The 12,823-nt window shown below is 42.0% G+C and overlaps 1 protein-coding gene across 1 annotated transcript in view; it reads left to right on the top strand.

The window, feature by feature from the left end:
- Nucleotides 1-8,320, top strand: part of MPZL1 (myelin protein zero like 1) — a 63,148-nt gene extending 54,828 nt beyond the window's left edge. The window contains exon 6 of the mRNA XM_050768356.1: nucleotides 5,291-8,320. Coding sequence (XP_050624313.1) covers nucleotides 5,291-5,392 — 102 coding nt within the window. The 3' untranslated portion in view covers nucleotides 5,393-8,320. The remainder of the gene's footprint in view (nucleotides 1-5,290) is intronic.
- The last annotated feature ends 4,503 nt before the right edge of the window (nucleotides 8,321-12,823 follow it).

Here is a 12,823-nt window from a genome sequence, read left to right as displayed (position 1 = left end):
AGGTGGGGTCTACCTGAGCAAAGGGAGAGTAAAGATCAGAACCAAATTAGGGGTCTTCCAGCAAAGTGGAGTGGGAGGCCGGGTTGGGAAGGTGTTGTGTTAGATAGGCACTACCTAGAGTGTTAAGGCATTGGGGAAAAGATAAGAAAATTTTTTTTCTTTGTGAAGCTTAGTTTTGAATGAGATTGGTATAAAGTAATTTTTGTATATGTATTTGATGAATAGTTGGTTTTCCAGATCCTTTTCTGGATATCGTTGATGCTTTGTATGCAGAAGGTAGGTTTTTGGGTTATGTTGTTAAACAGTGATTGAATGGAATATTTATGTATTTGTCAACTATAGTGCATAGCATAGATAGGGTAATGTTTCAAGAAGTAGTTTTGTGCATTTTTCCTTTAGTCCTCACAACAGTCCTCCAGGGTAAGTTCTTTTGTTGTCCCTATTTTACATATGAAGAAACTGAGGCTTAGTTAGGCAAGTCACTTGCTCAAGGTCAGTAGTTAGTGGCTGAGCCAGATCTGTCTGGTTCTAAGGCACGTGTATATTTTATCCTGTCCAATTTTTTTCACCTCCACTTTGATCATCAGTATTTGTCTCATTTATCTCAAAGAAAGTCAGAATACATAGCTGTGTTTCATATTTATATTTTACTTAAAAAACAGTGAAATAAATACTAAAAAAAGGTGTTCTGTCAATAGTCAATGAGCATATGGTAAAAGCAGATGTTCTCTCTTAGTGATTCATGCTAGGATGTTGGGAATGATTCTCTAACACCTGAAGGACTAGAATCAAATTAAATGGGGCTACAAGCTACAGAGACTATGAAAGGTGTACTACAGGACGCAGCATAATGACTCCTGAGCAGTTAATTTGTATCTAGAAGCAGGTCTCTTTGCTCTTCTAGAATCCTTTCTTCCTGGACATTCTCCTCCAACCTTCACCAGTATGGTTTTTTATTGGAATAAATAATTAGTTTTGGTACAAGGAAACTTCAGAGGTAATTTTATCTCTAGTTGTAACTAAAATAATAGGCCTATATTAAGCAATGTGTTTCTTGAAACATTTTCAGTAGCTCAGGCCTATTCATGTAGAAAGTAGTTGAAAACATATTCCGAGTAGTTTTTCACTTTATTGTTGTAATTCTTTGTGTAAAAGCAAAAATAAATAAATGAGGTGGAGGGTGGGGAGGGTGAGTACCAAGAGGTAGAGTGAAAACAGCTAGGTTAATGTAGGTTTTGTTGTTGTTTTCCTTCTTTATTCTTGCATACCCAAAAGTGAACGTCTTAGCAATGGTGGGTTCATTTCAAAGTTGATCGTGGTTCAGAGGATCCTCTTGAATTCCTCAGCAGCCTAATTTGCCCTCAAAATCGAGGTGCTGAGGCATGTTCCATAGAGACTCAGGGCTCCTTCCACCTCTAAAGGGCACTCAGAATCAGACTTCATGGAGGTGTTCTAGATCGAGCGTGATCTGTCAGCAGACCCGAATCTCAACCTACATCCGCAATTTCTCTGCATCCTTTATTCCATCCATCCCTTCATCTAGCACCTACGTTCTGTCAAGTTCTAGGAAGTTAAGCAAATTCCTGACTTAAGACCTTATTTTATTCTAAGGGGGAAGAGGAATGAGGATAACAGGCAGTGGTAAACAGTTTGAAGAATACCAAGTCCATCAGCAGGAAGGGATTTCTTCAATGTTTTCCATTTACTTTCAACAGATAGTTGTATTCTTTTGACATGAAAGACAGTACTGTCTTACATGAAAGACCTCATTGATATTTTAACGTTTACAGACTAAGAGATAATTCTGTGTTCTTTTTCCTCTTTACTTTCTCTGTTCTCATTCTTTTCTACTCACATAGCATATCGATTATCTACTGCCACATAACAAACTCCTGAAAATATAGTGGCCTAAAACAGCCACCATTTATTTGACTTCCCATTCTATGGATTGGTTGAGCAGATTCTGGTCTGGGTGAGTTCAGCTGATCTCTGCTGGCTCGCTTGTGCATCTGCAGTTGGCTAGAAGCTTGAATGGTAGCTGGACAGTCTACAGTGGTCTCTCACTTAAATCTAACCATTGTCAGGCTGTTGACCAGGCAGAGAGAGGACAGCTTGGCCATGTGTCTCTCATCAGCCATCAGGCTAACTTGGGCATCTTCACATGGTCATAGTGGCTATGTGGATCCTAAGATCAGTAAGAGAGTGGAAGTGGCAAAGTCTGTTGAGGTCTGGGTATGGAAACTGCACAGCGTTACTTCTGCCTCATTCATTCTGTTAGTCGGAGCTGGTCACAAGATCAGCCCAGATTCAGTAAGGGTAGAGAAACAGATTTCTACTCTTGATGGAAGGACCTACAGCATTATGTTGCAAAGAGTAAGATGCAGTGAAGGAAAGAGTTTGTAGCCATTTGTGCAGTCAGTCACACATTGTAAACCCCTTCTCCCATGAACATACCCTAAAACTCTTGGTGAGTTTTTAGGAATTATGATATGGGGTTTTATTATCTAAAAATGTATATAATTTAATGTTGGGAGGTCTGTCCTATTCTTTGAAATAGCTGTTACCAGGGAACAGTTAGTTTTCATTCTGTTCCTAGTAGAAAACAGTCTTTTTTTTTTTTTTTTTGAGACGGTGTCTCGTTCTGTCACCCAGGCTGGAGTGCAGTGGTGTGATCTCAGCTCACTGCAAGCTCCGCCTCCGGGTTCACGCGATTCTCCAGCCTCAGCCTCCCAAGTAGCTGGAACTACAGGCACCCGCCACCACGCCCGGCTAATTTTTTTGTATTTTTAGTAGAGACGAGTTTTCACCATATTAGCCAGGATGGTCTCCATCTCCTGACCTCATGACCCGCCTGCCTCGGCTTCCCAAAGTGCAGGGATTACAGGCGTGAGTCACCGCACCCGGCCGAAAACAGTCTTTTTAACTTCCTTTTGTTTGTTGGTGGGGTTAGCATTTAACTTGCAGCTTTCTGAGATGAATATAGAGGGTCTGTATGATTATTAACCATGTGATCTGTTAATATTACCCATGACAGCCATTGTAGACTAAAGATAAACACACAGAGTTTGTTTATTTGATCAGTTAATTTACTTGATCAGTTACCTTAGTGCATTTTAAAATGTATTTGTGTAACAAGACGTTCATAATAATAACTAACATGTATTAAGTGCTATCTGTGAGACACTGCCTAAGTTATAGGTATCATCTTATTTAATTTTCATAACAACAAAAAACAAAAATGTAGATATTATTAGTAATACCATTTTAGAGATGAAGAAACTTGTGCTTAGAAATTTACAAATATGCCCAGGACCACATGACCAGTGCTCTTCTCTAAGGTTCAACAAAGACGATATCGTAATTCAGACTGCAGATCTGCCAACATTCAAATGGATCTAGTCCTCGAGTGTTATTTTCTAACTCTGTTTTTCGATGCACCATTGTATAGCCCTTACAACTGGGCCTGTCCCTTCTGTAGACGTTGGAGTACCTGAACTCCACAGAACCCCAGGTTACACACTAAGGACACAGGTTGTTAGGGCTCCTGGATGAGGGCAAGTGTATTTATTTTAAACCATGTGCTTTTGGCTACTGAGCTTATTATTTCAAAAGTGAAAGCTTAAGCACATTATTAGACTTCTCAAGGAGAGTTCCCCTAGATTGGGAGAAAAGTTGACACTGGGTAATATTAAATTTTTCTTTTAAAACCAGGGCTATTTTGTTGTTGTTTACGATTTTAAGAGTCTGAACGGAAAGAGTCATGAAGTGCAGCCACCTATCTGACCTCTTCCCCCAACAGTTAGGGAATTCGCTCTGCCCCCAGGCCATCCAGCCTTCCCTTGCTCTCCTGGATGGGACCCTGACAATTCCCTGGAATTGTAACCTCTTCCTTACTGCTGAGGCTAAGAAGAGGATCTTTTCTACTTTACTCCATTTAGGGGTTTTCTTTCTATCTGTGTAGATTGTGGTTTTTTGTTTTTTCTTTTTAATTTTATTTTAAAACAGGAAGAACAGTTATCTAATATTAGAAATCAAGGAAGCAATATTTGTATTGGTCACGATAGGCTCAGACTAAAAGAATTATGCTGTAAGTAGTTGTATTGAAGAATATTTGAAATGCTTTTAAACTATTTGCTTAAAACTATACCTATTTGTATAATGTGACCAGATTAAATTGATTGTATCTTTGGGTGGCACCAAATATGTTGGTTTCTTGCATGGATTGATCATTCTGAAGCTCATGATTTCTGTGGGTCTCAGGTGGGTGGAAGTTCCCATCTTAGTCCTTAAGACTCTTACCCCAATGGAAAGAGGTGAGGATTTCTGTAATAGCTATTAAGATAAGAGATATTAGGCCGGGCGCGGTGGCTCAAGCCTGTAATCCCAGCACTTTGGGAGGCCGAGACGGGCGGATCACGAGGTCAGGAGATCGAGACCATCCTGGCTAACACCGTGAAACCCCGTCTCAACTAAAAAATACAAAAAACTAGCCGGGCGAGGTGGCGGGCGCCTGTAGTCCCAGCTACTCAGGAGGCTGAGGCAGGAGAATGGCGTAAACCCAGGAGGCGGAGCTTGCAGTGAGCTGAGATCCGGCCACTGCACTACAGCCTGGGCGACAGAGCGAGACTCCGTCTCAAAAAAAAAAAAAAAAAAAAAGATAAGAGATATTCCTAAGAAGGAATATTATATTATTACGGAAATTTTCAAACATCAAAAAGGTTTGAGGCCGGGCACTGTGGCTTGCGCCTGTAATCTTAGCACTTTGGGAGGCTGAGGTGGGCAGATCACAAGGTCAGGAGATGGAGACCATCCTGGGTAACACAGTGAAACCCTGTCTGTACTAAAAATACAAAAAATTAGCCGGGCGTGGTGGCAGGCGCCTGTAGTCCCAGCTACTCGGGAGGCTGAGGCAGGAGAATGGCGTGATCCTAGGAGGTGGAGCTTGCAGTGAGCCGAGATCACACCACTGCACTCCAGCCTGGGCGACAGAGCGAGACTCCACCTCAAAAATAAATAAATAAATAAAAATAAAATATAATAAAAAGGTTTGAAAGAATAATGTAACAAAGCCCCATGTACCTGCTTTAACTATTGTCAACGTATGTCCAATCTTGTTTCAAAGTCAGTCCTGGACATATCATCCATAAGAAGTCTTCCTGAAGACATTCAAAAGAGGGAAGTCTTTGCTTTGGAACCCTGATGTGATCACTTTAATCATTGCTTCTATGCCTGTAGCTGAAGGAACCGCCAGCTTTTTCAAACCTCTAATCCTTCTGCATCCCTTTTCCAGGGCCCAGTCATATATGCACAGTTAGACCACTCCGGCGGACATCACAGTGACAAGATTAACAAGTCAGAGTCTGTGGTGTATGCGGATATCCGAAAAAATTAAGAGAAGACCTAGAACATATCCTCAGCAAGAAACAAAACCAAACTGGACTCTCGTGCAGAAAATGTAGCCCATTGCACATGCAGCCTTGGAGACCCAGGCAAGGACAAGCCCATGTGTACTCACGGAGGGAGAGAAAGATGTGTACAAAGGATACGTATAAATATTCTATTTAATCTTCCTCATGTGAGGAGCCAGTGTTGCATGATGAAAAGATGATATGATTCTACATATGTACCCATTGTCTTGCTGTTTTCGTACTTTCTTTTCAGGTCATTTACAATTGGGAGATTTCAGAAACATTCCTTTCACCATCATTTAGAAATGGTTTGCCTTAATGGAGACAATAGCAGATCCTGTAGTATTTGCAGTAGACATGGCCTTTTAATCTAAGGGCTTAATCAGTCTTAGCATTTATTGTAGTTGGAGGATGGGGATGCTATGATGGAAGCATACCCAGGAGCCTTTAACACAGTACCAGTACCATTTATTTGTCTGCAGCTTTTAAAAAACATCCATTGGCTATGCCACTTGAAAACAATTTGAGAAGTTTTTTTGATGTTTTTCTCACTAAAATATGGGGCAATTTTTAGCCTTACATGTTGTGTAGACTTACTTTAAGTTGCACCCTTGAAATGTGTCCTTTCAATTTCTGGATTCATAATGCAAGATTAGCAAAGGATAAATGCCGAAGGTCACTTCATTCTGGATACTGTTGGATCAATACTGATTAAGTAGAAAAATCCAAGCTTTGCTTGAGAACTTTTGTAAAATGGAGAGTAAAAGGTATCGGTTTTATTCTTTGCTGATGTCCTTTCTGCTTGAAATAACAGTTACCATACAGCTAAAGGAGAGGAGTTTCTTTCCTTCTAAGTAGGCAGAAATGGGATCATTATGTTGCCACTCGGCCACTCTCCAATATCCTAGAGCTTGCTCTCTAGAGAATCACATTCTTTTGCTTTTTTTCTTTCTCTTTTTCTTTTCTTTTTTTTTTTTTTTTTGAGGTAGAGTCTCACTATGTTGCCCAGACTAGCCTTGAACTCTTGGGCTCAAGTGATTCTCCCTCCTCAGCCTCCCGAGTAGCTGGAACGAACTATAGTTGCACCACCGCAGCTGGCAAGAGTCACCTTCTTTATAAAGCGTCAGTCATGCTTCCAGCAAGAAGCAGCATCAGTCATGGCTTTATAACAGCTTCATGGTGCCTCAAAGACTGTTGAGGTCAATGAGAGCCTAGATTAGATAATTTGGCTGTCCTTTCCTAAAACTTGTTTTCTCCCATTCACTACTCCCCACCCCACTTAAAATCTATGAGTTTTTACTTTTTACTGGGAATGGAAAGCATGGTGAAGATCATTAAACACTTATGTTGTCATTTCTCCCATTTTCTGGATTTCTTTTTTAATTTTCCCCCTTTTAAAATTGTCCTAAAGCCCACAGTTACGGGAAGAATACGGTCTAGATGGTCTGCAGAACGTGTTTGGGGTGAGTGGGAGTGAGGGGCAATGTTACTTTCCTCCCCTCTAGTTTGGAGTCCACTATGAACTGCTGCTTTTTCTTCTCATCTTGTCATCTTCTGGGGATGTTTGAAGGCTGAGTTCTAAGAGAATTCGTAAAGGAAATAAAACAGGATTGAGATTTCGAGGTGTGCACAAGGTGATAAGATAAAGGGCATATGAGCTTCAAAACTAACTGTCCCACACATGAAGCCTTTTGTTTTTTGAGGAGCTATTTTTTTTATTCTTGTAACGCTCCACCTTACATGCCACATCCGTGTGAGTCAACAGGGATCAGGTTTGGTCACCACATACATCTGAAGCTGGCCAGCGTCTGCTCTTTGTTCTGTGTGGAATGGAGAAAAATATGCTTGCCCTGCTGCCTTCCATGTTCATAAGCCCAGCCCGAGAGAGTGACACACAGTGACATAGTGCTGGCCCTGAAACATTTCCCCAAAGTGCTCAACTCTGCCTTGCATCCTAAAACTTTTTGGGCATCTATTTTGAAAACTATGGGAGACTTTGGAAGGCGTCTTATGTGTGTTTGGAGGGGAAGGGTGTTAGATTGTCACCATCCTTCAAGCTGAGACTCGTGGTGAGCCTTTGCCACCGTGAAAACCACATAGCGGACCAAGGCTGTGCTTTGAGGTACAGAGGACACACATTGTAGACAGGCCTGTGTCATGTTTCCTTACAGTCGTTTTTTTACAGAGAAAAGGGGCGTTGTTTTTTCACTTCTTTCTCAACAGTTCCTGTGAATAAACGAAACATTTCGGTGCTCCCTAAGAGCAAGAGCCCTCACTTCTTCTTGCAGTGCCGGCACCATGTGTTGGTGAAGCTGGTGCTCTGGGGGCCGCTCACTCAAATGACACCTGGAGGCCGTTTCCTCCCTGATCATCCCCTTCCCCAGCCTGACTTTTTGGCCTCCTGCCCAACCAGACACCTCAAACTCTTGTCAGCGCCCTGGCATTCTGGCAGAGAATCCTCACCAGTTCTCACCAACCTTCTCCCCAGGCAAGAGAAGCTGCCAGCTTGGCACTCTGCCAGGATGGGTTTCCCTGGAGGAAGCTGCTCACACTGAGATGAGCCTCTCAGGACAGGACCTCTTCCCAAGCCCCGCACACCCAGCCCTTTTGGCTCCCCTTTTTCCCCGTGCCTCAGCACTCCTTGCCTGGCTGCAGATAACAAACTGGGGTTGCCTAAAGGGCAGATCTGCCCTCTCCGTGTCTTCGTCCTGGCAAAAAGAGTCCTCTTAAAATTATGCGCTAATTCTGTACGGGAGCATGCAAAAGACATTACTTAGAGATTGAAATTTCAAACTATCTGTAGTTTTTCAATGGAAATGTATCAGCTAGGGAAAAACCATCAAGCTCATTATTATTTTTTGATTTTCAGTTGTATTTTTGTGAATATTTTAATACATCTTTTTCAATTTCTGGATTGTGTTGTGTGCTCATTTTGACCAAAATAGAAAAAGAGATACGCCCTTCACTCATACCATTCCAGCTACACCTGCCTTCTCTTCAAAAATGCCATCCATGTACCTGCTTCTGGGCCTTTGCACATGCTGTTCCCTGGGCCTGAAGCACCTTCTGCAGATAATCCTGTGGTTTGCTCTCTGACTTCCTTTAAGCATCTGCTCAGATGTTACCTCCTCAGGGAGACCTTCTGTGATATATAAAAGAGCAAGCCCCCCGCCCCCACCACCTCAGCCTTGCTAGCCCCCTCAATTCCGCTCTGGTTGCTCTATTTCTCTCCCTCTCTCCCAGTACACACTTAACTTGTCTGTTCTCCCCCACTGGAACATAGTCAACACGAGGCCAGGACCTTGCTGTTTTGTTCACTGCTCCGTCTGCAGTAAGGGGAACAGTGCCTGGCACTTAGCTGCTCAATACATGTTACCTGGATGGATGAGTGTGGAAGGATTCATCCATTCAGCAACCTACACAGAACAGTCCTGTGCCAAGCACTGTGCTAAGCATAAGGAAACAAGATAAAGCTCCTCAAGGAGCTTGCCACAGGGCGAAGGTGACAGGTGACATGAATGGAAATAACTAGTCGTTACCAAATACTTGGTGTGAGCCAGGCACTTTGCATTTCTTGCTCTATTATTTCTGTGAGTTCATAGTAATTGTACTAATCTTAATCCCATTGTTTGAAAGATTATATGGCTTGCCCAAGGCCACTTAGCTAATAAGGTACAGAGAAGAGGGGCTGGGCCTGGGGCCGCTGTTTGATCAAAGCCTTGTTCCTAGCCACTATGTCCTGTGGGCTCTCACACCAAGGGGAAGAACCAAACTGCTCACTTACTCAAATAAATGTGCTGCGTGCCTGAAATGCAGTTGCAGTTTTCTCCCAGTCCCTTAGGAGCTGGTTAGGGACAAACTTGAGAGGGTAGTGTAGTCTAGGTGGTAGGCACAGATGTCTGAGAGTTTTAACCTCAGTCTGGAAGACAATATGCTGACTTAATTTGTTGAGAACTATGTTACAAATAATGTGTTACTAATAAAACATTGAGGCTTTACAGTGACTTAGTAATTTTGTAAATTACCATGGATTCACAAGGAGCTCCTGCCTTGCATAACTTCGGGCTTGCAAAACCTAATGCGTTCTTGAGTGGGAGTGGACGAGTTACAGCTGGCAGGAACTCCCCTGGGAGTAATTCTCACATGCGAACAGCATCCATCTTGTGTGATGTGACAAAAAGAAAAGGGATGCGTCCTCCACCACACAAGGGCAGCAGTGAGTGACAGAATCACATTTTTGTCAAATCTGCAATTCCTTCCAAGTCAGCAGTAAGTGTCAGAGGGCATCCATCTGCTAGGGCTCTGGTTTCCAAGCTACATCGGGGCCTTGCCAACCAAAGATGTACTTACTATTTATGAGAGCAGCTTCCACCCCTGAGGGAGCTGAGTTGAGCAGTGTTTAGAGGAAACTCAGATACTCTCTCATCCCAGTTGGCTCCCTTCTGACCCCTCTGGGTGGTTCCTGTGCTAACTGGACTGGAGAACCACTGACTTAATCTTCCCACTGTGTAGGGAAGGAGAGGGAGCAGCCACAGGGAGAAAAGTGGCATCTGTGGCACTGGTAGAGCTGGTGGTAGGAACTTATGGTGGGTTTTCTCCTGCACTTTCCTCTCGCATAGTCAAGATATTTTGTTATGAAAAATTTCAATATATTTTGGTATTTTTAAGAATTACTTTAATGAAATTGCCCTTTGACATAATTTGAAAACAAAAAATTTTTTTTTTGAGACAGTCTCGCTCTGTCACCCAGGCTGGAGTGCAGTGGCGTGATCTTGGCTCACTGCAAGTTCCACCTCCCAGGTTCCAGCGATTCTCCCACCTCAGCCTCCCAAGTAGCTGGTATTATAGGCATGCGCCACCACACCGGGCTAATTTTTTATATTTTTAGTAGAGATGCCTGCCTTAGTCTCCCAAAGTGCTGGGATTACAGGTGTGAGCCACCATGCCCAGCCTCTTTGACATAATTCTATCAACCTACATTGAAGTATGTCATAAAAAAGAGTCCTAGGAAACAAGCTACTTATTGTACTTTACTGCCAGGATGCCTTTGAGAACGTTGTTCTCTGTCATACATTTTTCAATTTTATAAAGACCTACAGCACAAATATCTCTCTGGATTTAACACAAGATAATAGGGTTGAGATCTGTGGCCCAGCCTAAATCTGCCGAATTGCGATCCCCAGCATTGGAGGTGAGGCCCGGTGGGAGATGACTGGATCACAGGGAGTAGATTTCTCACGAATGGGTTAGCACCCGTCCTCGCTGGTAAAGTTCTCGTGATTGTGAGTTCTCACGAGACCTGGTTGTTTAAAAATATGCAGCACCCTCCCACTTTGCTCTCTCGCTCCTCCTCCTGCCACGTGGGATGCCTCATGAGAAGCCCTACAAGAAGCCTCACTCCCACTTCGCCTTCCGCCATGTTTGGAAGCTTCCTGAGGCCTCACCAGAAGCCAAAGACACTATGCTGCCCGTGTAACCTGCAGAACCGTGAGCCAATTAAACCTCTTTTCTTCATAAATTATCCAGTCTTGAGGTTTTGTTTTTGTTTTTTGTTGTTGTTGTTGGTTTTTTTTTAAATGGAGTCTCACTCTGTCGCCCAGGCTGGAGTGTAGTAGCGCGATCTTGACTCACTGCAACCTCCACTTCCTGGGTTGAAGCGATTCCCCTGCCTCAGCCTCCTGAGTAGCTGGGATTACAGGCATGCGCCACCATTCCCGGCTAATTTTTTTTGTATTGTAGTGGAGATAGGGTTTCACCATGTTGGCCAGGCTGGTCTCGAACTCTTGACCTCAGATGATCCACCCACCTCGGCCTCCCAAAGTGCTGGGATTATAGGTGTGAGCCACCACACCTGGCCTACAGTCTCCGGAATTTTTTATAGCAGTGTGAAAACAACTAACATACCAGGAAAACTGTTCCTTATGAAAATTTTGTTTCATGTTAGTCGTGTGCACTGACTTGTAACTGATTGTATTTGTCTCTTTGCTTTTGCTAATCTCTAGGTCCTAGCCAAATTTGTGGGTCATTTTCTACCACTGTACACAGATTGTACACTCCATATACACTTTGTACATTAACTTTACTCATAGCTTTATGTGTATCTTGGATTATGTTCAGCTCTATGATCTGTCTCAGTTTTTTACAGTGATACAATAATAGATGTATCCTGATTTAGACAGAGAAAGTAGGTAGGTAGAGATTCTGGCCATGGCATCAGAGAGCTTCATAATGCCAACCACAGACTTACTCTTGACTCCACAAAAACCATTTCAGAAATTCCTATTGTTGCCCAAAACAGGTAAAAAAAGTATATGACTGGCTGAGTGTAACAAAACTACACGACAGGAATTACAACTCACATAACAGCCTAGAGTCACCATTCTGTTATACCCTGTCCATCAGTGATGGAAAGCCAGGTTCCTATGTGCTGAACGTTCATCTCTGTTATTGCAGGTGTGATTTCCATTGGTATTAATGAGCTTGAAATATGAAGGCCACTTAAATTTCCCAGAGGTGTCAAGTGATGTGGGGATTTCAGAGCCTGTATCAACTCACTTCAGCAATATTAGCATTTTTGTTTGAAATACCCAGTTAGACAGGAAACTTGAAAGAAAATTGTTTCAATTATTTGTATCATCATACTGAAAATTGCTTAAAACGTTCTGGTTGTTCCTTGAAGACATTAAAAAAATGGATCCTGTTATGCCCCATAGGTTATTTGATCCTTTTGGAAATGAAAAGATTGACTGATGATTGATTGAAAATTCTACTTTTTATTAAATTGGTGAGATGGCAAAAAAAGAAAAATGTAAACATATACAAAAGAAGAGAGAATGGTAAAATCAACCTCCATACGCTTATCTTCAATACTTATTTTATCCAGCCCCTTTTTTCTTTTTTCCTCTTTTCTGAATTATTTTAAAACCAATCCCAAAATCATGTAAGTGCACCCCTATATTCTTCATTGTGCATCTTTTAAAAATGCGGACTTTTTTTTACATAATCACAATATCTTGTCACATTTAACAAAAATCTGTTCTAAAACACATTTTAAAAACAAAATCCTTGGTTTTATATATTATTATCCAGTTAGTGTTCAAGTTTCCCTTATCTCAAAAAATGGCATTTTACAAGTGGTTTCTTCCAATCAGGATCCAAACATGGTTCTGATAAAGTTTTTTTTTTTTTTTTTTTTTTTTTTTTTGCCTATTTTTAAACCCAAAATGGGATCATGGTGCTGTGCAGTTTGCTTTCTTCATTAGCATTACGGCAGAGAAGTTTCAGCATGAAGAACTAGGTCATTAAATAATAGTACCTACAGGCCTTTCTCTTTTGTAGATGCGCTGGAATATTTTAAACCATTTCTTTTTTTCTCTCTCTTTGAGTTTTGCTCTTGTTGCCCAGGCTGGAGTGCA

This window comes from Macaca thibetana, chromosome 1 (assembly GCF_024542745.1).
Source record: "Macaca thibetana thibetana isolate TM-01 chromosome 1, ASM2454274v1, whole genome shotgun sequence".
Lineage (NCBI taxonomy): Eukaryota > Metazoa > Chordata > Mammalia > Primates > Cercopithecidae > Macaca > Macaca thibetana.
Note: the sequence above shows the minus strand (reverse complement) of the source record. Positions and strands in the feature narration are given on the sequence as shown.